The 25,625-nt window shown below is 42.6% G+C and overlaps 1 protein-coding gene across 2 annotated transcripts in view; it reads left to right on the top strand.

The window, feature by feature from the left end:
* The window catches only part of NEURL1 (neuralized E3 ubiquitin protein ligase 1), a 151,629-nt gene that overhangs the window by 16,200 nt on the left and 109,804 nt on the right, over nt 1-25,625 (top strand). Inside the window, exon 1 of one of the 2 annotated variants that reach the window (XM_064663227.1) lies at nt 7,588-7,654. The exons of the other annotated variant lie outside the window; for it this stretch is intronic. Within the exon in view, the coding sequence (XP_064519297.1) occupies nt 7,603-7,654 (52 nt within the window). The 5' untranslated portion in view covers nt 7,588-7,602. Of the gene's footprint in view, nt 1-7,587; nt 7,655-25,625 lie in introns of those variants that run through there. 2 annotated transcript variants of the gene reach the window in all.

Genomic DNA, 25,625 nt, shown 5'->3' on the forward strand with positions numbered 1-25,625 from the left:
CAGCTCCTAACCCCCACTGCTCCCGTCCACTGGGCACTGGCTGCTGTGTACCTGCCAGCCAGGCTCCCCCAGGCAGCCACTCAGGGCCAGTTGCTGCTCCTCACCCAATCCTGGCAATAGGAGTGGTCTGTAGATGAGGACTGACTTGTGTCTCCACAATAGGAGGGCATTTCAGTGCCCAGTCCAGCAAATGAGACTTGTCTCTCTAACCTGCCTGTCCTGATCTCTGGTTCTCACTTTTCTGCCTGTTTCTGTGAATACTCTCCTTATTGCTTTTCTTCACAAAAAATTAGAACAGATCACAGCCAAAAATCCTTCCCAAGTAGCTGATGCAGCCACAGGACAGCTCTCCCTTTGACGCAGAAGTCCCTCATTCAGTGTTCAGCTCTGACAGCAGATGACTTTTGGCCTCTCTCTTTGCTCAGATATGGGTGTTCTCTACCACTGGCCAGGTGCTTCCTCGGCAGCTGGGAGCTGCTTTCACATTGTGCAGTGACCCACCCTGTCTTGGACTGTCACACTTGGTTATTTTTATATTTTTAGTGGCCTTCCTTGTGCAATAACATGAACTTTTTTTTTTTTGATAAGCATCTTCTTAGCAGAATATTAATGCATATAATTAAGATAGTATTTGGCTCTCGAATCACACTGTTCATCCTGAAATTGTCTTAATTACACAGCTGCTCCTCTAGAACGAAGCTCTCTTTGTTTCGTGCTTAAATATGGAAAAAGGGGCAAAATTTCTTCCTCCAAGGAGAAACTCTCCGTTTCAGATTTCTAGCTATGTTGGAATCAGTGGCCTTTCTATTTTAAGGACAGGGAGAAATCAAGGGAATACTAATGCTGATTTTTGTTTTAATCCTCTTCACAGGGAGTAAGTCACAAACCCCCTTAATTTATTTTGTTGGAGTTTTTTAATGCATTATTGAAGGTAAAAAACTTGACAACTTGCATTCCTTGGGTTGGTTCACATGCAATTCCTCTGGTTTTCCACTCTCTCTGACATCTTGAAACTCGGGTATCCCTAACAGCCAGATGAAATCTGTTGGATAAGGCACCTGATTTTCAGCAGCTTCCAGTTTGTGAAGCATAAACCTAGCTTTAAAAACAACCTTAACCTCTCAGTGTTAAAATAACATGGAAAAAAAATGCTTCAGACAAGTCTATGGAATTACTTCAGCAAGGCAGCTGAGAAGTTATGTTTAATTTTGCTGTCAGTTCTTCTGCTTTAAACGTTGCTGCTGTAAACTATCAGCCCCTCTTGTGAGTACATTCATGTTTGGAATGATGCAGTAAATCAGATTATAGCTGCCCTTTATTAACTCTGATGCACAAGATTTCAGCAGTGGAGGTTTGATGCAGAGGAAATGAATGAGGATAGTTAAAGTCAAATATAAACAGAGCTCATTAAAAAACAAACAAACCAGCCTCTGTTTCATTATGTGACTCTTAACTGTATCATGAGAGTAGATTGAGCTCTCATTAAAGTCTCCTGGCAGCCGCCTTCTCTTCGTCTTCTTCTGCCAACTCACTCATGACTTCCTGGGGACATGAACCCAATCTGCACCTTGGAATGGGACAGAAAGGGAGAAAGCAAACAAAAGAAGTCTGTGTGCATGTGCACACAATAAAATGAGCGTAGTCTTGCCAGCACATCCACATCCCATCTGAGCTCCTAACTGCATCTGTGCAAGGTACCACTACTCCCCTGCACTTAAGACCCCTCCTACGCTCCCAGCAGTACCTTGTCCTCACCTGGCTGGGCTAAGCCAGAGGAGCCCTCTGATTTCTCCTCATCTGCTCCATGCCTCTGTTGGGGTTTATGCTGTGGGTGCAAGTGCTGCTGTGGAGCCAGCTCTGCGTTTCCAGCCATGCACTGCTGCAGTTGGCTGGTACCTGGGAACACAGAGTGTGGTGAGGTCAGGATCAATCCCTGGCTGCTGAGGGAGAGCAGCCCCTCTGTGCCCCCCCTGACCACCACAGCAAAGCACAGCATTGCCTGTAAAATGAGAATAAGCTCCTTATGGCCGAGCACAGTCTGTGGGGAGCCTCTGCCATTCCATTGGCACAGATGCAAGGAGAGCTCAGAGTTTGACTGACACACTCACCGTCCCTGTGTAGGTGGGTTTGTTCGTTTCTGATGGGTTTGTAAGTCCATATGTTTTGGGGGAAGAGAGAAAGTAAAAAATCAGTGATGTAGTCAGAGCATGGAATAAATCCAGCTATGGTAACAAAATACAGTGTACAGCACTCTGTGTTGAAGAAGGAAAGGTTGGTACCCACTACTTCCAAGTCAGTAAAGTACCATCAGCCATTACCTTTCATGAGGCTTCAGCTAGTGCCTTAATGAATAGGACATGCTTACCATCCTGAGTATGAAGGTGCAGTGAATGGGAAAATAGTCCTGGAAAGGCTATTGAACAGTGTTTGAAAGAAAGACCTGTAGTTCTGGAAAAGGAAGCTACTTTCAAAGCAGAGTTAAACATATTTTGTTTTAAAAAGGGTGTATTAAAGACTGCATGAGTCTCATTACTTTTCATGCAATAGCACAAGTGGGAGATGAATATTTTTCTTAAGGGAATAAAATTGCAATATCTCTTGAGCAAATCTATTCCCACATGAACGAGCGAGCTCAAAAGCAAATAGCAGCTTTATGCTATTTATGATTTTATTCCTGGATCACATGTAGAGCCTGCAAGGGTCCTGGCAGTATCAGTTGAACTTTTCTCATGGTTACCACCCTGTTACAAGCACCAGTTCAATCCCACTGTTATCATCACTTCAACCCCAGCGTTACTAGCACTGGGACCACGAGGTCACGGAGTCCTTGGTATTTTAAAGCAATGCATCAGCTACTCCTGCTCCCTGAAAGCTTAACTGGCTTGATGCCTGAGTGCCTGCCACAAGGGCTCATACTGTTCCAACTTTATGTGGAAAACCATTCCAAATTTTTAATTAATTTTAATTCATCATCACAGAGCAATTTGGTGTGTGCAGATGGAAATCAGTAGAGAAGTGTTAGTGTTTTTATGTATGCATATGTTTTACAGAAAGAGTTGCAGTTTATTCAGAACCTGGACTGGACTGTGACTGACTGTTTAATTACTGTTCACACAGAAGTAATTTGCAAAGTGTTAATTTCCAAAATCAATGCACTCCAGTCCAATAAATGTTTAATGCTTCCAGCTGCCATTTTTAAGTTAGTTCCCAACCCTGCTAGATGAAGTCTAGCAACAACAGTTGTCTGCTGTTGACATAAAAAAGGGTTTTGAGATCCAGCTTGCATGGAAACCTGGAAAAAAGCTGTTTTCCTGAACCTAGTTATATTCTCTTTACTAGATTAAATATGGATATGGAGAACACTGCATGTAGAGAGACAGGCTGATGTAAAATTACATCTTAATTTTATGAGGGGAAATACATCAAGTGTTCCTTAGTGAGACTATGTCTGCAGGTCCTAGATCTGAATTTTGGGAGGAATCTAGCTGGAGTGTGCAGTATCTTTTCCACTGGGAAAAGCCTAACACAGTGAAGGACATGGTGACCATTCCAAAGAGCAAAGAGGAGGTGAAGCCCTTGCCTGCCAAGGCAGGAGGGAGTGCACAGGGCCGCACCGGCAGCGAGGGGGTCCCACTGGTTGTGGTGGGATGTTGACCTCGCTTTCTGCAAAACTTGGGGTGACAAAACCTGTCTCCTGCTGGCTGCATGACAGACTTTAATTACTGATACTCATGGAGGATTTGGAACTGTCTGGATGGGAATGCCCTGTGCCAATGCAAATGTCACTGTTCACAGTACAACATGGGGGCCTCAATGATTAGTTCTGTTTTACTGTTTTTCTATTATATTTAAATCATGTGTTGTTTCATCAAAGTGTCTGTCACTCAGGGCTTGGTCTCATCTTCTTAAATAGCTGGATATAAAATTACAATGTGTTCCTCCAGTGAGACCATATTTCCAGAACATCATGACAGCTTTATTATGACACAGGGCTTTCTGTTTAGCTGAATGGATACACTGAATTATCATCTTAAAAAACGAGAATCCTTAGTGGTTGGAACATTAGACTTGTGCCATATCTCATATAGGGTTACCCTAAATCAGCATAATAAAGAACTTGTGCCTTTAAGATTTCTTGCTGGATCAGGATGGGCCAGTAGTTGCATGGGAAATTGCAAATTGCAAAGCACCAAGCAAAGCAGGACTGATTTTTCAGCACATGTTCTTTCTTTGGGTCATTCCCCAGCCTAGTGGCAGCTTCCAGGGGTTATTCAGAAAGGAATGACCCTCATGTCCCTGTGGTGCATAAGGTTCCTGGAGGAGCCTGGAGGAGCTTTGCTGCGAGCACCACAATGCTTTAAATACCAGACCCACCATGCTTTAAATACCCCAAGTGCTGGTGTGGGCTGCTGTGAGATGGGTGGAAGCCTGTGCCTGTAAATACAAATCTGTAGTTTAGATAATGTTTTTAGCAATGCATTCAAATTATTGCCCAAAGCTATTCCCCACTATACTCTTGCATGTAAAAAGACTGACCCATCTAAGCCTAATGGGACCCTAATGAAATTGTTTCCAGCTTTATGCTGTGCAGCTGGATGTAATAATTCCAGCTAATGCACCAGGGACATGCAACAGCAAAGTTCTCAATGCACTTGATGAGGCTGCTGCTGTAGTGGATGGACAGCTTTGGGGATAGGTAGATGTGTCAATCAGTGAGATTTATGGATTAAAACATTTTGCTGGATTATGGAACAAGGTTTTGAATTGCTACTGTGATGGGCTCCCCTTGTGTAACCAGGTACTACAGTCTCTTTTCGGCTTTCATGTGGGTGGTGATGTGCCAGATAGGGAGAAAAAAGAGAAGCATGGGAAATTGTGTTGGAAACATAATTTTCCATATTGCTTTGGTACAAATACCTATATTTTATTTGAAGATGGCTTTTAAACTTTGTGGGATAGGTGCTGAATGGCTGCTTTATGGTTTGATTAACCAGCATCTAACCTCAGGAAATCCCCAGTGGCTGTAAACAAATATTAAATTAAACAGTCTTTTGGCTAATGGATGTGCCTCTACTGCCAGTAAAGTCGTGTCCTGGGCAGTTTTCTTGCTGCTTTTATGTGGTTTCCTGAGGGAGACAGAACCACTACATTCAGGTGAAGTGCAGCACAACAGGAACCATCTTGCTGTTTCTTACTCTTGATTTGGACATGTGCATGGTGATTAGGTAGTCCTAAAGAATGTGAGGCACTTTCTGTCTCCATTGTCTTCTTTGCAGCAATCTCTGCAGGAGAACAGAGCCTGAACACTGCAGAAATCTGCTTGTTAATGTAAGACAGCATGGTCTACTAGTCACAGTAGGGCTTAGTGGAGATAAATCCCTCTACTTGATGTTCCCAGCTCTCCCACACAGATACCAAGACATTTCACCTCTCTGTGCCTCACAATGCCTATGCATAGGCATAAAGAAAGGAGAGACTTAGAGTTGCATTGTTGTTGTTATGGTCTAATTCTAACCAGAAACAAGTGGCAGGAAAAAGCTGGCAGTTTTTGGTTCCTGCTGCTGTCATTTAGACCCAAATTAGTGGCTCGGTATGAATTCAAAGGAGGGAGGTTGGAGCTGATCAGTGTTGGGTCTGCTGGGCTCCTCTCCTCCCCTACAGCTGGTGGCCACTCAAGAGAATCCCATCTTTTTCAGTGAAAAAACAATTCCTTTTTCCCCCACATCTTATTTTGAAAAGTTGGTTTTCATCTGCGTCCCTGAATAGACTTGCTGTGCCATGATGCTCTGGCCAGGGAGAGAAGCCCAGTGATCCCTGTGGAAGGATCATCTTATATGGCTTTGCTGAAAATTAAACTTCATTGGAGGGATTGTACTGAAGACTGAAGGCATGTCTGAACTCAGAGTGCGGGGTTGTCATTTGACCAGCTCGTTGCCTTGATTTGATGAGCTTTTGTCCAATTTAGGGAAGATTCTCCTCCTACTGAGATCTCTTCTGCTTTCTAGGGCAGCCCTGTGCAAGCAGGATCCTCCTGGAGAGGATGGTGTGCACACTGATTTGCAAGGCTGTTCCTTACAGTCTCTTGGAGGCCTGTTTCTCAGGGCTGTGATTTTCACATTTTTGTGAACCGGGAGTCCACCTCTGCATCAGGAATTCAGCAGATGAAGCCAACAAGGCAGCCGTGTCCTACTGCTTCCATCCATGTTTCTCCACCACAGGAACCTCTCTCCTGTATTGCACAGAGGCCAGGCAAGATGCTGGGTTTGTGGAACACTTTGCCTTTTCATCATCTCACTGAAGAGGCCTGATTGTGCTGCCTCTGTGAGCTTCAGTCTAGAAGTTGCTTCCGCAGACTGTATTAGTATTCTGTGAAGAAAACAGGACTGCTTTCTTCATTGAGTCAGCTCAAAGAACTAGTGTGTGTCAGCTATTACACTAGATAAATTGGCTGATAGAAAAAATAAGCATTTTTTTTAAAAAAAATTATGTTCTGCATTGAATTATTTATGTTCAAAAAGAAATTGGTTTAAAAGGATAGAGGCTGGTTCAGGAGAGCAATGCTGTGAGAGCCAGCAGCCCCCCAAGCCTGCAGGGTGATGTCCCTCGGTACAGCTTGACTCCTGTAGTTTCCTGCAGGACAGCCAGCACAGAAAGAACCTTGTAAAAGAGAGAAGAAAAAACAAGCTGGGGAATAACAGGGCTTCCATAATACTGCATTTCCTGGGTATCAAGAGTAATTCTATGTTATAGGAATTTAATAGTACAAATCTGGCTGATAACCGTTCTGGATAATAATAACAAAAGAGCTGTGACAGTTCAGCTCTAGCATGACTAATGTAGTGATAGTATCTATCTTGAAAAGAAAAATGCACTAGCACAGAAAGTTCCTTTCTGCTATTTGTCAGGTGTGTGCGTGTCATTGGGTGACATTCAGGCCCGTGCAAGTGACCAGCACCTTTGGGTCTGTTTTAAGTCTTCTGTTTCTGTGTCCTGGAGATTATGCTTGATGCATTTCATCCATTGTAGGGAAAACAGCAGCCTCTTTCCCACCTTTAATATGGGGATTGCTTCTCTCTAACGGGCAGGAAAGAGTGAGAGCGCAGCCCAGGCAACTCGTTTCTCCTTTACACCATTAATAGCATTTCTTAATGTTAAGAGACCTCTGCAGCCCTGGACAGCAGTATGGTTAATGTGGTTTCTTTATGTAATGACTAAGAGAAGCCAGAGATAGGTGATAAACTTGGCTAAGCATCAAGTACTGAATGAAAGGGTTTGCCTTTGAGCAATTGGAAATGACAGGTTCATTGCTGTGCCTTCCTACACTTCCCCAGACATACCTTATAGCATTAAAAGCTTGAAATGATTTTGTTTTGGGTGGAGTTAATTGGAATTGGCTGTTAAGTTAATTGGAGTCAATTGGAATGGGCTGCTGAGTTATCTCTTCTATCTGCATATTAGTGCCACCTCACACTCTTCTTCCCTTCCCATCCAGTCTGAAAGCAGAGGGATGAGAATGTTGCCTGGTGGTGTCTGTGTGGCAAAGGTGGGTGTTGAAGCTCTGAGACCTGGCTCCTGTCCTCTCAGTGGGGTAACTGCTGTGAAATGCTGCCTTCCATTAACACATTTGCGTTGCATTTGCCTCCTCTGGTTGCAGGTGAGGTCTCCCACTTCTTTTTTTATGGATGGATGCTAATGTTCTTGTGTGACTAGCTCAGGAGAGGTCTGCTTTTAGCAACAAGATGTTGGGAGCTCTGTTTTAACTGCAAGTGTGCAGTTCTTGATCTCTAGTTCAGATGAATTGTCAGCTGTATTTTTCATTTAAATAATGCTTCTTAGGACAAAGAATAGAACTTAATGGCTAACCCTGCTCTCATTTACTTGCATAGGAACAGGCTCTGGCTTTCATAGTGGTAATAACCAGTGTTGTATCTTACAGTAAGCCAGGAGCCCCATCTAGGGTTGTGGTCTGTGTGCTCTGGTGCAGTAAGAAATATACAGGCTCTGCCTTGGAGAATGTGCACCCTTTTTAAAGTGGTCTCCTGTAGATCTTTATGACTTGCCTGTCAAGCCTTTAGTGAGCTCTGTGTCAAAACAGACAGCTTTAAGTGCCTGAAAGTTCAGCTTTATTCGTCTTTTTTTTTTGGTTCTTGATTTTAAAGCAAAACTAAATTAATTGAAATGGCCACTTAAGTAAAGTAATGTTATTTCTAGCTTTCTAAGAAAGTGTTGGAAAGGAAAAGTGCAAACCTTTGCTAGATTTGGCAGCATCCTTGGAAACTCTATCCCTGTGTAAGAGTGCATTAAAAATAATGCTCTCTGGCAGCTCTCTTGGGAGCCAAGAAGCTAAAAGGTATCACTGATGTCTTACATTAAATCAGGAATCACAAATATCTTGGACTTACACCTCAAACTCATGGAGGGGAAAGCAGCTGGTCATACTTAATGACATTTCAGTATTTCGTGTTTCTTCTTGTCTCCCCAAGCCCTTTGATAAGATTTGTGCTTTCATATGATAATGCAGGATGAACCTCACTGTGGCTGTCTGATGGCCAGTTGCTGCATGTAAGTTTGTTTGGAGCTTCTCTGCTGATGCCTGCTGCTCTATTGTCCCTTCAGCTGGGACTTCATCCAAGTCTGTAAGCAGAGATGATGCTCAGCCTCTGAGTTTGGACCTAGCTCTGCAGTTTTCCTGGAGTGCCAAGTGACTGAGTGTTGGATACCAACTGTACCAACTTTGCTAATAAATCACACTGTCTTGGGTGATAAAAATGTGTTTCTAAATCTAGAATATCAGAGAAAGTGGTAGCTGTTATTCAGTAGAGAAATAGATTTAACCTGCCCCCAAGCTGTCAGTAGTTAGAGATGTGTGCTGCTGGAAAACATCATGTTTGGGTTGGGTTTTTTTGTTTGTTTGTTTGTTGTTTTTTTTAATGTCTTTCCCTTATTGCATGTAGACTTATCCATTCAACCCTTATCACAGCTCAAGAGTGTTAGTAAACATAAGCTTGTTGATAGTTGGCATTTGGATGCTTGATAGTTGGCATTTGGATCTTCCCCTGGAGGGAAGATCTACAACTTAAAGGGGATTGGAATAATAAACCCAAATGGTTGGGAAATAACAATGGTTACTGTTAGCCCTGTGGGTGTTGGGTTTTTCACTTAGCAGTGAAATGAGATCCTTGAATGAGAACTGTGTAACTGTGCTGGAGCTTTGTGTCTGGGCTTGTGGCTCCAGTTCTTCTTCAGTGTGATGTGTGACCTGAAGAATTGCTTTACTAAGGAAATTGAGAGCTGGTGAATTGAGAGCTGTCTTTACCTACAAGGTATCTCTTCAATTCTCCTAAGCATAAGAATCACTTACTTTACATCTTTTTTGCAGATGGGATAATTTCTCTGGTTTTTAACTCTTTGTTATCCTAACTAGGAATTATAAGTATTCCACAGAAGCATCCTCAAAAAAAAAAAAAATCCTTTTCTCACTTTCCACAAAGGTGACTTGATGCTCTTTGCAATTGTATGTGTTTAATGCCTCACAACAATTCTGGGCACATAGTTTTTGGAGAGACTAACAAGAAATTCAGAAAGAAAATAAGTGTATACCTTGGGTTAGAAGGGACCTTACAGATCATCTAGTTTTGAAAAGATTGATTTTAAGAGCAAAGATTAAAAAGAGCTGAATATGAGTAGCTTTGCCAAGTAAAGACTAAATAAGCAGTTATGTTTTTACTCTACTTGATGGGTGCAAACATGAACAAGACTCATTTAAAGTGCTCACTGGATATAGCAAGGATGAAAAGAGAGAGGAAGATGTGATGTGATTAGCAGGTAAATTTTGAGACATCACAGCTATAGAAGCCTTAGGCCTTGTAACATCAGACTTACTGATTCAGCTCTTGGGTAATAAATTCAGTCAGGGAACAACCTTTCTCTAGTAGAGAAAATTAACAGATTTGGGTCTGTAGGAGTTATTCTGATCCTGATCTGATTCTGATCTTGTCCCAGCTACAATAAGTCCTCTCCACCCTGAGTGTTCTGCAGTGGTGTGTAGCAAGGAAAACAATGCTAGCCTTGCACAGGCTTGGGTTTTCCTGGATAACGGGGCAAAAACCTCAAAGATCTGTGTCAAAAAGGCACTGTACAATTATCCAAGAAGGTTGTCGTGTTCTGCCCTGCCTTTGGCATGTCCCCTGTGACTGTTTTGGCTGTTGCTGGTTTGGAAGGTGGTGTGGCATCTCCTCTCACACTCCTGTACATTCCCAGTCTCATCAGGTAGACAGCTGGGAAGACCAACTCTTCAGATGTTGATCCTCTTGGGGTCTTTACAAGCATTTAATGTTGCTCCCTTTTCTCTTGCCCGGACATCTTGTTTTGATTTCAGTGCTTTCAACTTGAACCCCTTCCTCTGCCCTCTGTGTAAATGGTGCAATGAAAGTGTTTTGTGCAGCAGAGAACACCTTAACCTCTGAGTGATGGCACCGTGGTATTTTCACCTTCTCCTCCCACACGCTATATGTGCATGAGGTTTCAGTGCCCTCTTTTCCCACCCCCTGTCACCCAACTGCCTGGCTGGCTACAGCCCCTGTGATTCAATGACTCATAGCAGAGCATCTCAGCACTAAAAAACCTCACAAGACCAAACACAAAGCCAACCTGCAAAATCTTTCTTTCCCACTGTTCTTCTAGCTTTATTTCTAGGGCTTTGGCTTTGCCTGCAGGTGGGTTGGGAAGCTTGGGGCCACCCTGTGTGTGGTGGAGCTGTCATATTGCTTTTGCTTCAGCAGCCTCTACTGGGGAGAATAATGAGGTTACAGCTGGGATAGGAGTCCTCCCGTGCTCTCACTTTGCTGGCTTTCTAGACCACCCAGAGGAGTGAGTTAGTGTCTGGAGTCTGAGATGAACTCTCCTTTAATCTGTGTTATAAGCAAAAGCTGACAACTAGAAGAAAAGGCTATTTTTTTTTTCCAAGAGGCCAATATGGGGGATTTTTTTTCTTTTTTATTTTAGACGTGAGGGAAATAAAACTATCTAGAGGTGAATGAGTCACTTTCATGAGTCACCAATAGTGGGAAGAGGGGATTTAATATTTGTGAATCAGAAGCAAAAAGTACAGTCTGTTCCCTGCCTGGTGTGAGAGAGAAAATAATGGACAATTTCAAAAAGCTGTTTTCTCCCTTGAAGAAGAATACAAATCAGGTTTTAGACTCTTCAGCATCTGGGAGTGAACGGCTGCCACCCCTCCTGGCACTGTGGTCCTGCAGGTCCCTTGACTGACTGCAGCCAAAGGTACTTGTCTTGTGGCTTTTCCACAAATGTATGAGTGCTGCAGGCAGCAGGAACAGATGACAAGCAAATTGTGAGGAGGTAAACCATGCCCTGGCCATGCTGGTAACTCTCAAGTGCCTGGTTGGTGGTGCCTAAGGGTGAAACCACCCAAAATCTGACTCCAAGGCTAGTGGGTCATGACTCAGCCTAGGAGGAGGAGGAGGATGTGCCGGGCCTTCCTCCTGTGTCCACCAGCTGTCACTGTTGCTGCACACACCCGGGGCGGCCGGAGCCTTCTGTCCGGCTGGGATTTACAGCTGCCCCAAAGGACTGTGGTTGTTTGGCTCATCCGTGGTGTGAGAGTGTTTATCCTCATCTTAACAACCTGATCCTGAGGCCGCAACTTTACTGCCTATTAAAAGGCTCTGTGAGAGCTCCAGAGATAATTTTAGTCCATACACATCTCCCCCCCCCCAACTTTTGGTGTAACTGTTTTAGATTTTTTTTTTCTTTTTTGAGGTGGTGTTGCAGAACTAAAACTCCCTCAGAGTGCTTCTCTATTAAAAAATGGTTTGTAAAGTCGAGGGTAGGTGGAAGTAAATTAGGAGCAGTGGTCACAGCAGGATCTGTCAGGCTTTGGCAGTATGCATATGTACACGGATACCCACATATTTTTCTGTGTGTGTAGGCATTCAACTTCTTCCACATTGCATTCCATGTGTATTTTGCCGGTATGCTTGAATTAATGAGAACTGCTTGTGCTTGTAAAGTGAAGGAGATGGAGTTTTGCCTCCCCATTGGGAAATGGCTCACAGATGGAAGTATGGAGGTGTTCACTGGAGGCTACTCTAAAATTACTTGTAGATGCAGTGAGCATCTCTTCAAGTATTACACTTTTACCATCTGAGCTGACAAATACAAAATTTGATTGGGGAGGTTTAGGTTGGACATCAGGAAAAATTTCTTCTCTGGAAGAGTGGTCCAGCATTGGAACAGACTGCCCAGGAAAGTGGTGGAATCACTGTCATAGGAAGCATTGAATTCAATGATTTTAGAGGTTTTTTCCAACCTATGATTCTATGAAATTACCCTGACATTCACCTGTGGTTTAAGAGACCTTATACCTATATTGTACTCAAGTTTTGCTTGAGTTCAGATATCCCAGAACTTTATGTTTGAAAGGACTGAGTCAGCATAGTGTTGCTGAATTAACTATTGACATGCTTTGTGGAGATTATGCAGTAGTGAAAAACCCTACCATGCTGTTTTACATGTAATCGTGTTTTGGATTTGATGTCCCAATACTTATTGAACCAGATTCTGCTGTGAGAGATAAAGATGTAAAGTGGAAGTTGTGCCATCCCTCAGGGGTGCTCTTTTAGACTTGAAGCAAAACGCACCATCTTGCCTTTAAAACATAATTCTGGTAAAAGCAAGCACCAACCTACATAAATTTCTCCATTTAGATTAGATCCTGCCTCATACAAACATAATCCAGAGGAGAAAGTGAGTTCCTGGCAGAGACAGATGGAAAATCCCAGCCCCTGTCTTGTGCTCACGTACTTGCTGCTGTCTCCTTTCAAACCTGTGTTTTCTTGTTGGTTGTCTCTCTTGAAGGTACATGTTAAGAACAGCAAATTGATGTTTTTTAATAGTTTTCTCAATTCCTAACCAGATTAGCAGCACTGACTACAAAGGGGAGGAATTTATGGGTACATGTTGCTGTGCATAGCCAGAGCTGCATGAGGTGTCTCCTGGGAAGAGTTCGCTTGAGTTTTAAATGGGTTTCTTGCATTCACGCTACCTTATCAGTCTGACTCTTTCTGTGCCAGGTGGCTGGCTGGCCAGAGGGAGAAAAGGCACCTTTCCCATCTGCATTTCTGCTTTTAATTTGGCAGCGCAGGGACCTGGTTTGCTGCCAGTTGAGTAGCTGTGCTTACAGCCATGTCTGCGCCCTCTGCGTTGCTGTGTGTCTGTGCCATGGGCTTGGGAACAAAGAAGAGGCAAGTTATGATGAAAAAGGCCATTTGTTTCTCTGATAAGGTATTTACATGTGCAGTTCAAATAAACACAACCAGAATGAGGCATCCTGATGTGTGCTTTGAAAACATCGCTGGACTTGTGGATATGGAAGGAGGTTGATAAGGAGTCTGCTCTTTCCAAGCTCTCTTGCTGCCTCTTCTGCCTGCAGCTGGGTGCTGCTGCTGAGTGCTCCTCTAGACTCTCTTTATTGCTTTCTACTGATGTGGTGATTTCTGTCTGGGTCTCCAGGGAGCCAGCAGTAACACAGGTCATGCTCCCTGCATAGCAGTAATGGTGGAATCGATCCTTATCTGGGATGCCTCCTCGCTTTTCTGGCTACAACAATCCTCTGCCTGCTGCAGCTCCAGTGTTTCCCATGTGGGGTGCAGAGCTGACAGCCCACTGCACTGGGTTTCAGGAAGAGCAAGGCTTCTCAGTAGCTTAATTATGGGACATGTAATGTATTAATGGGATTGATGTGACTTAGTCTTGATTTATGCAAGACAGGCTGGGGATGGATTTCCTCTGAGTGTTGGTGGATGATGGGGTTTGTGCGTTTCTTGACTTGTAGGACCTTCCTTTGTTTCTCTTCTGTCTCTCTCCCTCTTTGTTTAACTGCAAGCACTGTATTGAAATTCTGTTGCTAAATAAATGTCACATCCCAGGCAGTATTTGTTTTCCATATTTCTTTGCCACATTGAGGCTTATCATGTTTATCAGGTTTGAATAAACAGCCTGTGGCTGTGCAGAGATGGGGAAAAGCAAAGTAAGGGTTAACTAGGCGATACCCAGATCCTGCCAGCTGGGATGTGAGCATATGTTCATGTGTCAGGCAGAGGCGAATTTAGTTTGCCTAGGCTGAACTTGAGTAAATAAGCTCTGCTGAGATGTGGTAATATTAGGTTGAGCTCAGCACTGCGCAAAAAGTGGTCATACAGCTTCCATGTGGATTAGTGGTTAGATAGAGCAAGGATGCATCTGTTCAAGGAGTGCAGCCAGAAAATACTTAATTCAAGCCTTGCTGCACTTAATAGCAGTCCTGATAGTTGAAAGACCACTGAAACTATTTAAATAGTAAGAGGGAAATGATGTGACCCGCTTCAGTTTAGATTCATGACAGCAGTTAAAAGATACTGCCTATGTGGCGTAAGTTTGCTGCAAAGCAGTGAAACTTCCCTTGATCTGACATTTAATACATCAGCTTAAAAAAAAATAACAACCTGACTGTCACGCTGGCAAAAATAATGGTGAAATACAATAGAAAAACTGCTTTGGGGCCACACATTAAGCCTAGTCCACACTGGGAGAAACAGGAGGGAGATGGTGTGGTTGTACCAAAGTGTGACTCAGGGCTGACACGTGTTTACTCCTCACTGAATCCGTCCCAAAGACTCTTAAGAGAAAGGAGATAACCCGGTGCTGGATTCATTGTGGCATAGATTCCAAAAGAGGCTGCTGGCCGCAGGACTCCCCTTCATCTGCACTCTGGAAACAAACAATCAATTTTTCATTTTTAGTGGTTAATTCTGAAAATATGAAGGTCTGTTTAGTCTTGTCTCCCTAACATAAACCAGCCAGAAAAAGGCAGCTTGAGGGGAGTTTGCAACAAGTTCCCTTATTTGGAATAACAGCCACTGCCGTAATGTGGCAGCTGTGGGATGCTCCCACCCTGGTGGGGCTCAGGGGGTCGAGATGTTCTTCTGATGGATCCCAGGGCTGTGTTGGAGGAACTGCAGTGGTGATGGACACATTTGAGGAAGCACAATGAGCCAGATTCTGTCCTAAGCTTTGCCTGTTACTTGCACTCAGTTTGTAGGAGCAGGTTGTGATATGAATGTGGTCTGTAAAGGTGAAATGCAAAAGAAAGTAAAATTTATGCGGAGCCAAACTTTTTCATGGGACTCCCATGGCTCTGACTTTATTCTTTTCTTCTGTGGGGTATAACACCATCCTACAAGCTCTTCCAGGAAGAGCTGCTGTGCCTTGCCAGTGAGGTGCTTGTGGGCAGGTGCCACCCTAACAGGATCCTTGTGTCATGGCTGTGAACAAGCTGGAGTGGTGGCTGCATGGCTGTGGGCCTGCCCAGCACCTCCCTTTTGCTGTTTTCCTTCCTCTTCCTCTCCACAGCTGCCCCTCACAAGGCCTTTGATCCTGCAGAAACGAACATGGAATGTCCCTCTTGCGTGTTGTATTGACCTTAGTGCTCTCCTCTACAGGCATCTGATTTTCAGTAACTTGCTAATGGTGTGAGGTTGTAAGTCTTTCAAATTTATAACTTTCTGTGGCCTGAAATGACACCCCTTCATCCTTGGCAAAAGAGGGAATGAGTTCTCCAAGCTCCTGGTGAAGGTGGGCTGGGGATTAGGATTTAGAATAATAGAATCAACTGGGTTGGAAAAGACCTCTGAGATCATCAAGTCCAACCCTTGATCCAACACTGCCGTGGTTACTAGACCATGGCTGAACTGGGCTCCGCTCAAGCTGTGGTGTGTTCTCCATGTTTTGAGGTCTGGTTACCTTGACAAGAGCAGAAAAAAAGTAAAGTGCGTTTCATTTGTATAGGACTTTTAAGTTACACTGTTGTCCCATGTGCTGAACAGCATATTAGTTAACACACCCCTCTATCTTTCTCCCTTCACTGGTGGTACAAGAGCCTTCTTTTGCTCAGCTGCTGCTGGTGAGAGTGCTCTTTCTTCCTTCCATGTCTTCCACTGTTAAAATACCTTTATTCGTTCTCTTTGTTGGAACTGGATTGCACACTGATGTTGTATGGCAGATGCTAAGCACAGTTAGAATATATGTGGATATGCATTTGTCACTGATTTGTTCAGTAAAGCACTAATGACAAGTTCAGATCCCATACAAATTGTGTTTCCTCCTAAGATTTTTTGCAGTATCAATAAACTTGATTTTAATACATTGTCTTTAATAAATTTGTTCATAAATTTGGAAGGTAAATTTGCTTCTATAGGTAGATATTTATCATTTCATAGTCTTCTAAACAAATTTCCATAAATGGTGTTTTGAGCACTGTCTAAATGATTTCCATGCCATCTCAAATGTTTCACAGACCATTTTCACATCCTAATGATTATTCTAAGACAATGGAAATCTGCATTGCCATGAAGAAATGTTTCCTTTTCACAGAGCTTTTTTTTTTTTGAGCCACTGTAATTATTTGTATTCCTGCTTGAGGTATTTTATAAAATCTGTATTTGTTCAGCAATTCATCCCTATTTAACAAAGCATTTTAAAGTGTGTATTTCAGTTATGCCTGCTACAAGAGAATGAATCCAAGTTCACGTCAGGAACAGGATAAGATCCAGAAGAACCTATTCCCTGGCTCTTGAACTAAGTAGGGAATCTCGAGGCATTCCTGTGAGTGCTGCAGCTGCCTGCCCAGGGTTTCAGCTGCACTGTCACTCCAAGATTTCTTCTAGAATGAATTAAGATGGAATGTGGGGAGCCAGAACACATCTGAGACACTCGACACTCTGTCTGTTCAGCATTTGTTAAATCAGTAAGTTTTGGAGGAACTGCTGCAGTTAGCTCATGTTCTGTGTTTGGAGGATGGAGCAATGTGGGAGTTGCCCTGGCTCCGGGGACAGAGGCAGCGGGGTGCATCTTAGATCTCCTCAGTCCTGTTCAGACTGCATCATTCCACACCGTATTGGAGCAGCCAAGCTCTTTTCTCTTGCCTGCTTACTCCAATGGGTGGGATGAGCTTTTGTACATTTGCTCTTTTTCTAATCTTTTCATTACTAGCACTTACTCTTAACTGACAGTCAGAACCGCAAGAGTTTATTCTCCTGTTCCACCCACCTTTCCCTTTAAAATTCCCACTTTCAGAGCAAGCAGTAATTACAGATGCCTTCAGATTGCTTTGCTCTCTCTGTAAACACAGAGCTGACATCTGGCATATTTTGAAGTTGCTTTATTGAATCTTGATCGTTCCTGTAAATAGGCTCTGTGTCTGTCATGCCTCAATGGCACTGAGTAGTATATCTCTTCCTGCACGGACTGAATGGGAGAGACCCTTCCAGGCAATCCTGTGGTGGTCACAGGCTGTAGGATCGATGCCCTCAGGGCTGATCCTGTGAAACAGGATCAGTTTCTTGTGGAAACTCCTGTTTCCACAAGAGTGGGAGAGTGCACACATAGTCATGAGTATGTTCCTGTTACCATGCCAGTAGGAATGGATCATAAGATGGATAAACAATATAGGTGGAAGTGACAAAATGCTGTTAGAGTCTAGGATTGAGTCAGTTTTCGGAGAGACTTTGTTTTGTTAGACTCAGATGTGGATGGGCATGAAGCTCAAAGTATCTTTGCCAGATTTAGAAGGTTCTCTTTACTTTTTTTCCCCCTTCTGTTCCTTGCTAGTGGAGTATGAAACTCTGTAGTTTCCAGTATGAGCCAGGTGTTCAAGTAGGCTTTATTTTTAAAAATTGGGAGATAATCTGCAGAGCTTCCCACACTGCTGTACAGGTGAAAAAACCCAAAAGCTTCAAGCATGATGGTGTGGAAATCCTCTATGTATAGTTTGAAATTTAGACAACCAATGGCATAGGAACGAGGAGAGTGAACATGGTTTTTAACAAAAGGTGATGTCAGCTCTTTACTCCATGCACCTGGCTAATTGCTGCTGTTGGGTTTAAGATGGTGTTTCCTGCCTTCCTATAGCTAAATGTGGCCCTAAAAAATCATTAACAGAGGCTATTTTCTGCTGAGGTGAAAGTGTTGTTCCTAACTGACGTGTTGGGGAATAGGCAGAGGGAGGTGGAATGATTTGTCAGGGACTGTAGAGGAGGGTTAGTAGGGTCAGGAATTGATCCCAGGTATCCCAAGATCTCTTCTGACTTTTTGGCTGTGTTGGGAAAAGCAAATTTTCTGCACTTACTACAGGAACTGACAGAGGAAAAAATGTTTTTTTAAGTTACATTTGCTATAAACACAATTCTTTTTCAATACTATGTGTTTGTTCATGTCTTGTGACAAAGGAAGACTGAAATTTATTATGAAGGGCTATAATTCTTGCACATCAAAGGAGGAGAAATGAAATATTTAACTTAATCTCTATAGCATATTCCATATTTTCCTTGCTTTGGTTACATTTTTGTGAGGCGAACTATGAATTCCCTTGCCTATTAATAATTTATTGTTACTGGAACATAATAGTGTAGAACGCAGTTTGTCCAGGAAAAATCTTCAGCAGGGAGTGAGTCACTGATGGTAATAAACTTCCGTCCCTCTCAATAGACCATAGGACCGTTTAGAAAAATGTTTTTGCCATGATTTCTGAATTGCTTGTGCTTTGTGCAGCAGCTGGTAGAGATAAAAACTGAACGGAGCTGGGCAGACTCCCTGTCTCCCCTCTATTACTATAGCATGTTTCTGAATCATACACAAAAAATGTTTTGGTATGTAAGTGACTTCAGAAAAGCAACTCTGACTAGAAAAGAGCCAGCAATGAGCAAGGATACATTCTCGGAGCATGATATTGAGTGTGATATCTGTCGTATATATAGTGCTCAGGGGGTTAGCAGTGCATCAGTGTGCAGCGCTGAGCTCTCCAGCATTACCTTCCTGTGAGACGTGTTATCTTCTAGGAGTCCTGGGGCCTTCAGGAGGCAAATCTGAGCTGGATCAGATAGTGTTTCGCAGCTGCTTGGGTTAGCGTGCAGCTTTGCACGTTACTGTCTGTGACCTCCATCTTGTTTGATGTGCAAGATCTTAGTTGCAAAAGACTGGTGTCGTGTTTGATGGAGCACATCACGCGTGTTCCTGGCCTTGCTGGATCCAGGTACCCAGGAGCAAGCACCCCGTTTGGGTCCAGGAGAGTAAAATGTATTTCTAGCCATGATCTTTTGCTCTTCCCCATGAAGAGGCAGTATAATTAGTGACCAGATAGATAATAAACACCTTTTGAGGAAGTTGGATCTATTAAAAATGGTATTTTGACAGGGGCGTTAAGGCCATTAAGCATTCCCCAGTCAAAGAACAGTTTCTGTGGTATGGGTCTTCAGTATGTGGGGGAAAAGGTTAAACATAAGGTTAACGTAATTTCCAGCCTTCTTCCATCAGAGTCCTTTCAAGGCTTCTAGTCCTCAAAGACACTACTGCATCCATTAGTGGGTGGGTGCACTCTGGTGTTATGCTCCTGGCCAGGAGCAGTGTTGTTATCAAGAACTGAGCATATAACTGTGAGGGCCAGATTCTGTACAGCTCATTAGGTGGTGCATTATGTATCTGTGCAGCAAACTGCCCCCATATGTGAATGGCCGAGACGTGTAAACCTTTGATGACCAAAGGTTTTGCAGCCCAGCCTTAAGTGTGTGGGAAGGAGCTGGCACAGCTGTTGTGTGAACTTCAGAGCTGTGACTGGACAGCCACTTCTAAAGTAGCTGAGTGCAAATGGGAAGCTATATTGCTTAAACAGTAAATGAAGCTAGCTTTGCCTAAATAATGCTTTTATTTCTAGTTTTTCATATGATGGCTTTAGGAGACAGATTTTATGATTCTAGCAAGCACAATTACTGTTATCCTTCAGGGCATGTTTTTGGTGCTGTGGTGTTGTCTTAAACACTGCCTATTGGAGTGCTAATACAAGCTTACAAGCTTCCCCCCACCCTTTTGTTTTAGTAGAGCAATAATTTTTTTTTAGGAGTTAATAAGGTATTATGAACTACTTCATCAATTTTTTCAATGTTTAGCAGATTTTCAAATCTTCTTTCATTAGAAGCCTTAGTAGATTTCACGTATTTTTCAAAAATATTTCACTTTGTATTCCTCCCAAGTGTAGCACTACTCCTGCAGTGGTGCTCAGCAGCATCCCCCAGGTGAACAGTGCACAGACAGAGTCAGGCTGTGCAGTTTCCTAGGCTATCATCACCTCTCCTACAGGGAAGCTGGAGGACCTATCCTGCTCAAGTATCTTTGGGTTTATATCTCCTCTGCCAAAAGAAAGAAGATTTCTTTGTAACACTATGACAATATGATGAGACTGGTGAAGCCTCTCAAAAAGAACCACTTCCTTCCCACGTGCAACAAACCAAGTTGCTGACAGTGCATACACATTGGGAACACTCGATGAGGGGTCTCCTCACTAAGGGTCGGGTAAATCCCGCCTTTTCACCTGACAGGAGTCTTGTCAACTCATTGGAGTAGATGAGGAGGTTGCAGAGGTCAGAGCAGAGCTGGAGCAGATTGTCCCTGAAGCTCCCAACATCAGCCCAGTGCAGTGCTGCCCACTGCGGGGGAGTGATGTCACCTGCTGCTGCTGCTGCTGCTCACTGAAATAGGTATCAGTTGGGAACTGCTCTGCACCTTGCATACAGCCCATCACATGCCTGCTTTTCTTCTCTTGTTGTGAACTGGGATGTTACTTGCATGATGCTGCCATGTCTAAGCCAAACTGCAAGGCAGTGGCAGCCTCCTGGGCTGTCTCCATTTATTGAAACCTCCTTGCTCAGTGGATGCCTGCCTGGTGCCTGCTTAAAATGCTGTTGACTTCTGTGGAGTAATCCTGATATGATTTCGCATAAACAAGGTTGAAACTGGCTATCTCACACTGGCCTTCTTAGCCACCAGCGCGCTTGTAGAAAGTGTGGGTAGAGTCCTTCCCAAATCTTCGTTTGCAAAGCCTAGCCATGATGATGATGATGATGAATCCCAATATGATCTTGCATAAACAGGGTTGAAACTGGGCTGCAGCACACAGATTTTGAGATCGCAAGTGAAATACATTGTTCACTCTGACCGGAAATCTGAAACGTTGTAGATACAGAAGTCGGACAGCAGAGGGGAGTTGACTGGAGACCTGACTGTCAGGGGTTTTGAGCTCTTGGTGCTTTGCACCTTAAACGAGCAGGGATGTGTTTTAGGTGCACATTTACTGTGTTTTTGACCAGCACCCAGAAGGTGTTTATTCCCTGGCTAGGACTGACTTAATTTGTTTTATCATTCTCTTCTGGGACAGGCCAGCATAGTATAAACAGAAGAACAATCCAAGTCGCTGCAATTGTAATTAAACTGGTTGGCATTCATAAAGCAGAAGAAAAATTATTATGGGTACTCCTGTTTTACATTTACCTAATGAGCCCAGGGAGTGGCAGGAGAGCAGCTCACAGTGAAATGCAAGATGGACTGTGTGTGCTCTGTGGTAGTGCTGATATACAAGTTTGTAATTGTTAAGATATTCTTCAATGCTCATATTTATCCATGGAACAACGAGGGTGAAGGCAAGGAAAGGAAAGGGCAGAAGGTAAAAGAAGACAAGATACTTTTTTTGACACCTGGATAGCTGCCGTACTGAAGTGCAGAAAGCATTGTGCTTTGGGTACAGGGCATGCAGTGTGTAAGTGTGAATTGCAAGTGCAGGGATACCCTCTTTGTTCTGCATACTTTTAGGTAATATGGGTTGATGCTGCCTGGCATTGTTTTTTGTTTGCATAATTATTGAATATCAGGGCCATAAGCTCCACTGGACATCCTTCCCAATCAAAAATTAGAAACTTTCTCCTGAATTTCATGTGTTGCTAATTGCCTGATGTGTTTGCTTCCCTACAGAAAAAGGATGCCTTTGATACAGGAACTATTTCTGTTGATTCTTATTTAATGCAAATATTTTGCAGCATTTTTCAGTGACTGTCATGGATTTGCTATAAGCTTTTTTCCCCCTCTTTTGTTTCCTACTTCTGTGATTATCTCATGGCTGCAGCAGGCAGTGGTCTGATTATCTGCAGTTGGTTCCCATTCTTGTATGTATTTTTATCCTTTGGAGATAGTACACAGCAATTGCTGTGTAAGAAATACAAGCAGCCATCATCACTTGTTCTCATTTGCTGCCTATTCATTATAATGGCAGATTCTGAGATAAAGTCAATGCTTAATGCTGAACTCTGTCATGACTAAGTGGAGAATGCTTATAGTCTGTGAATGGAGTTTGTGTTCCCAACAGCTTCCCACTGGATGTGTCTCTGGCATTTACCCAGGTGACATCAAGTTGTGTCGTAGGTTCAGGATAGCAGGTGTTCATTTAAAAGACCTAGAAGTGAACTGTTGTGTTTCATCCCAGAGCTCTTCTCTTTCAGTCAAGTGTGCCTCATATAGGATGGATGAATAGTGGGAAGTTTGTATAGATATTGTGGAAAGAGCTTCTTTTGGGTATCTTAGTTTATCTGCATCCAAGAAAAAGGTGTTTTAAGCAGATCTGGGAACAGTAAGTGTTGTCAGTTAAGATGTCACATTTGGTTGGCACTGTTTTAATTACATTAAACCTTAAAGAGGAGATAAAGCAAAATTATTACTTACTAGCAAAAGCTGGGCTTCCCCCTGTGTCAGGCATCTTTCTCCAGCAGGGCTCTGGATTTTGTCTTTTACTGTAATACACTTTAATATAATTGCTTGCTTGTAAATATTTTACTGTTAAATGTTTTACTGTTACAAGGCTGTTAATATTTAAATCTGCACCCTGAAATGTTTTCTGCATGGCAATTAGAGTGCAGCCAGAGAACAGTGCTTCAGCTTAATGGCTTGTGAATTCAAATTGTTGCAATGCTGTTTTCTAACAAGTGTTTTTATAATTTTTAAGAGCAGAGACCAGTGATGAGCTAAAATGCTCACCATGTTGGAAAATACTGTTTTTAATCCCAGGACTGTGGAATCTGAAATATGATGTGTGACCCAACAGGACTTTATCTTATGTAGGAGAGTGTTAGCTGGATGATATAGATTTATAAAGCCTGCATCAGTTGACTTCAGAAACAATTCTACTTATAAAATAAATGCTCTTACAGATCTTCTACTCATAAGAATGAACTGGACTGGAAATCACTGTATTAAGCATATAATATTTTGAGTGTAATCCTCAGATATCACACATGATCATAGAGACTGTAATCATACAAATCATCCCTGTCCTCTGCAATGACTCAGTTTTTCGTATTGACCTCTTTCCACCTGTATCAAATTTACTTTTCAATAGTAGTGCTTAATGTTCTTCAAATGGGCATGTTTCCCTTTCCCATGTAATTTATTTATTAGAGGTATTTCCATCAGGATGTACCAAGTTTGCATCCTTGAAGTCTGCTTGCCCTCTGCTGACTTCTGCCAGCCTTCCCAGTGCCGCTTGTTTATTTATTAAGTCTTCCTAGTGATTGCATTTCCTAATTAGTGTATTATCTCATTTAACTTAATGTACTGTCTCTCTTCGTGTGATGCGACTGGATGTGCATCTGTCCATCAAGTGATCCTATGGATATCTTGACTAACTTCCTTCCAAACACAGAGTCATCTGTTCCATAGAGTGTAATTACTGGAATTATCCTGAATATCCTCATGGCTGCTGGTTTCTTTCTGTCAGCTCAGCTACTTGCATCTATTAATGGACTTGACTGATGGATTGTGCACTGGTCTCAATCAGCTTTTAAAACAATTCTTGACTATTAAATTATATAATAATTCTATCAAATAATTTTCACCCACTTTTCATATAATTTTGGATTTTAGCAGATTTCATTTATTTTATGAAACAAGTCTCCTTTTTTATTGAGAAGACTTTTTACTATAATTGTCACTTTTCTGACATCTGGTAAAATATATCCATCATTGCTCATATTTTTCCATTAATTCTCTTTCCCAGCTAATTTTGCTTGTAATTGCTTTCATTTTTGTGAGTTGGGTCTTTTTTTCATGTGTTATTCTGTAATTACTGTTTTGAACTTACTGTATTTCACATGCCAAATGCAATCAATTTGAGGAACTGGAGCACCTGGCTGTTACTATTTTTATTCTTTAACTCCTCTTTCTGTGTGAAGATGAGATCTGATGTGGTATTTCTCCCCTTATTGGAGATCTCAGGTGAACATTCAAGTTACAGCTGAGCTTCAATTAAACACTTGGGTCTTCAGAGATGTGGACAGGAGCTTGTTGCTGATGGCATTGCTGGCTCAGGCACTCGCTGCTGTGGCTCTGTGTTCTCCAGGCAGCTGCCAGCCCGGCACCGATCCCCTGTGAGACCCTTACTGGAATCTCTCCTGCAAAAGTATTTGCTCTCTCTTCTCCCCACACGACTTCTCAAGCTGACAGCATCCGAGATCCTCACTGCAGGTTTGAGGAGCCAGGCATTTGGCATGTGCTTTCCTTGCGGTTGCACCAGGAGTGCAAAGAACACATCGCTGCATCATACAGCATCAGAGTAGCTCAGAAATAGCCAGTAAGCTCCTTTATGTTTTGCCTCTTCTCCTGGAGAGCCTTAAAACATTTGTGTTATTTGGTGAAGTAGCCTACTTGTCACAATCTCTGTGTATTGATTACCCTTTGTGTGATAATGAAGATGATGCTTAGACACAGGCTTTTGATGCGGTGATGCTTCTGAAATGAATGTTGCTAACAAACCTTCCCTCAGGAGTACATTCACCTCCGTGATGAGGGAAGCTATAGCATTTTACTGCATGTTTCAGCAGACTGAGAGCTTGGACACCAATTAGTGTGGCTCACTTGCTAGGGGGTAATTAGTTAAAGTAACTGGTTATGGGTCCATGTCTGCCTTCAATCCTTTAACTGGATCAATGACTTGACCTAGCAGAGCAATTCCTAATTCCTTTATGAAACTTCGCTAAGATCTTGGACTCCCTCCAGTCCAAGAGGGTGCTACTACTTCATTAACGGTTCTCCAGGATGGCAAGCTAAGAGCAGCTTAGAATTTGTGTCAAGAGTGACATTAAAGGAACATTTATTCTTATTTGAGGTGCAATAAATAATTTTCAAAGCAATGAATTGGCCAGAGAAAAATTCCTCAATCGATCAAGTGCCTGCAGCACCTCTCTGCCTATGGTATTGATCTTACCCTGAACAGCTAAGCTCTAAAACAAAGATATGAGGTATGACTGCTGCAGATTTCAATAAGGTTATTTTCTGGGAAACTGATTTTTAAAAAAATTATAACTAACAACTGTATCAAAGAATATTATCTGAAAAATGCCTCTGTGTGTGTTTTTTAGTGGCTTAATCTCTTAGGCAGGCTTAAATTCATACAGTTTTTTGAAGGCAGTCACTTCATTTGACTACAATCCCTAGAAAGGTAAGTGTATTGGTTCTATCAGCAGACCAGATCTGGAAACACAACCTGCTGAAATCTCAAAACAATCTTAAAGTTTGAGAAGTAATTTGGAATTGAAAGATGTGACTCATTAGAGACAACAATACAATTCTGTTCTTGGACATAAGAATTTGAGGGTGCAGATAAATATTAGTGCAGTGGGGATCTAGGAGGCAAACTCATGAGAAGTGGTGCAATTCTGTTGCAAAAGAATGAAATTTTATGCTCGGAGGAACTGGCA

This window comes from Pseudopipra pipra, chromosome 8, assembly GCF_036250125.1.
Source record: "Pseudopipra pipra isolate bDixPip1 chromosome 8, bDixPip1.hap1, whole genome shotgun sequence".
Classification (NCBI taxonomy): Eukaryota; Metazoa; Chordata; class Aves; order Passeriformes; family Pipridae; genus Pseudopipra; species Pseudopipra pipra.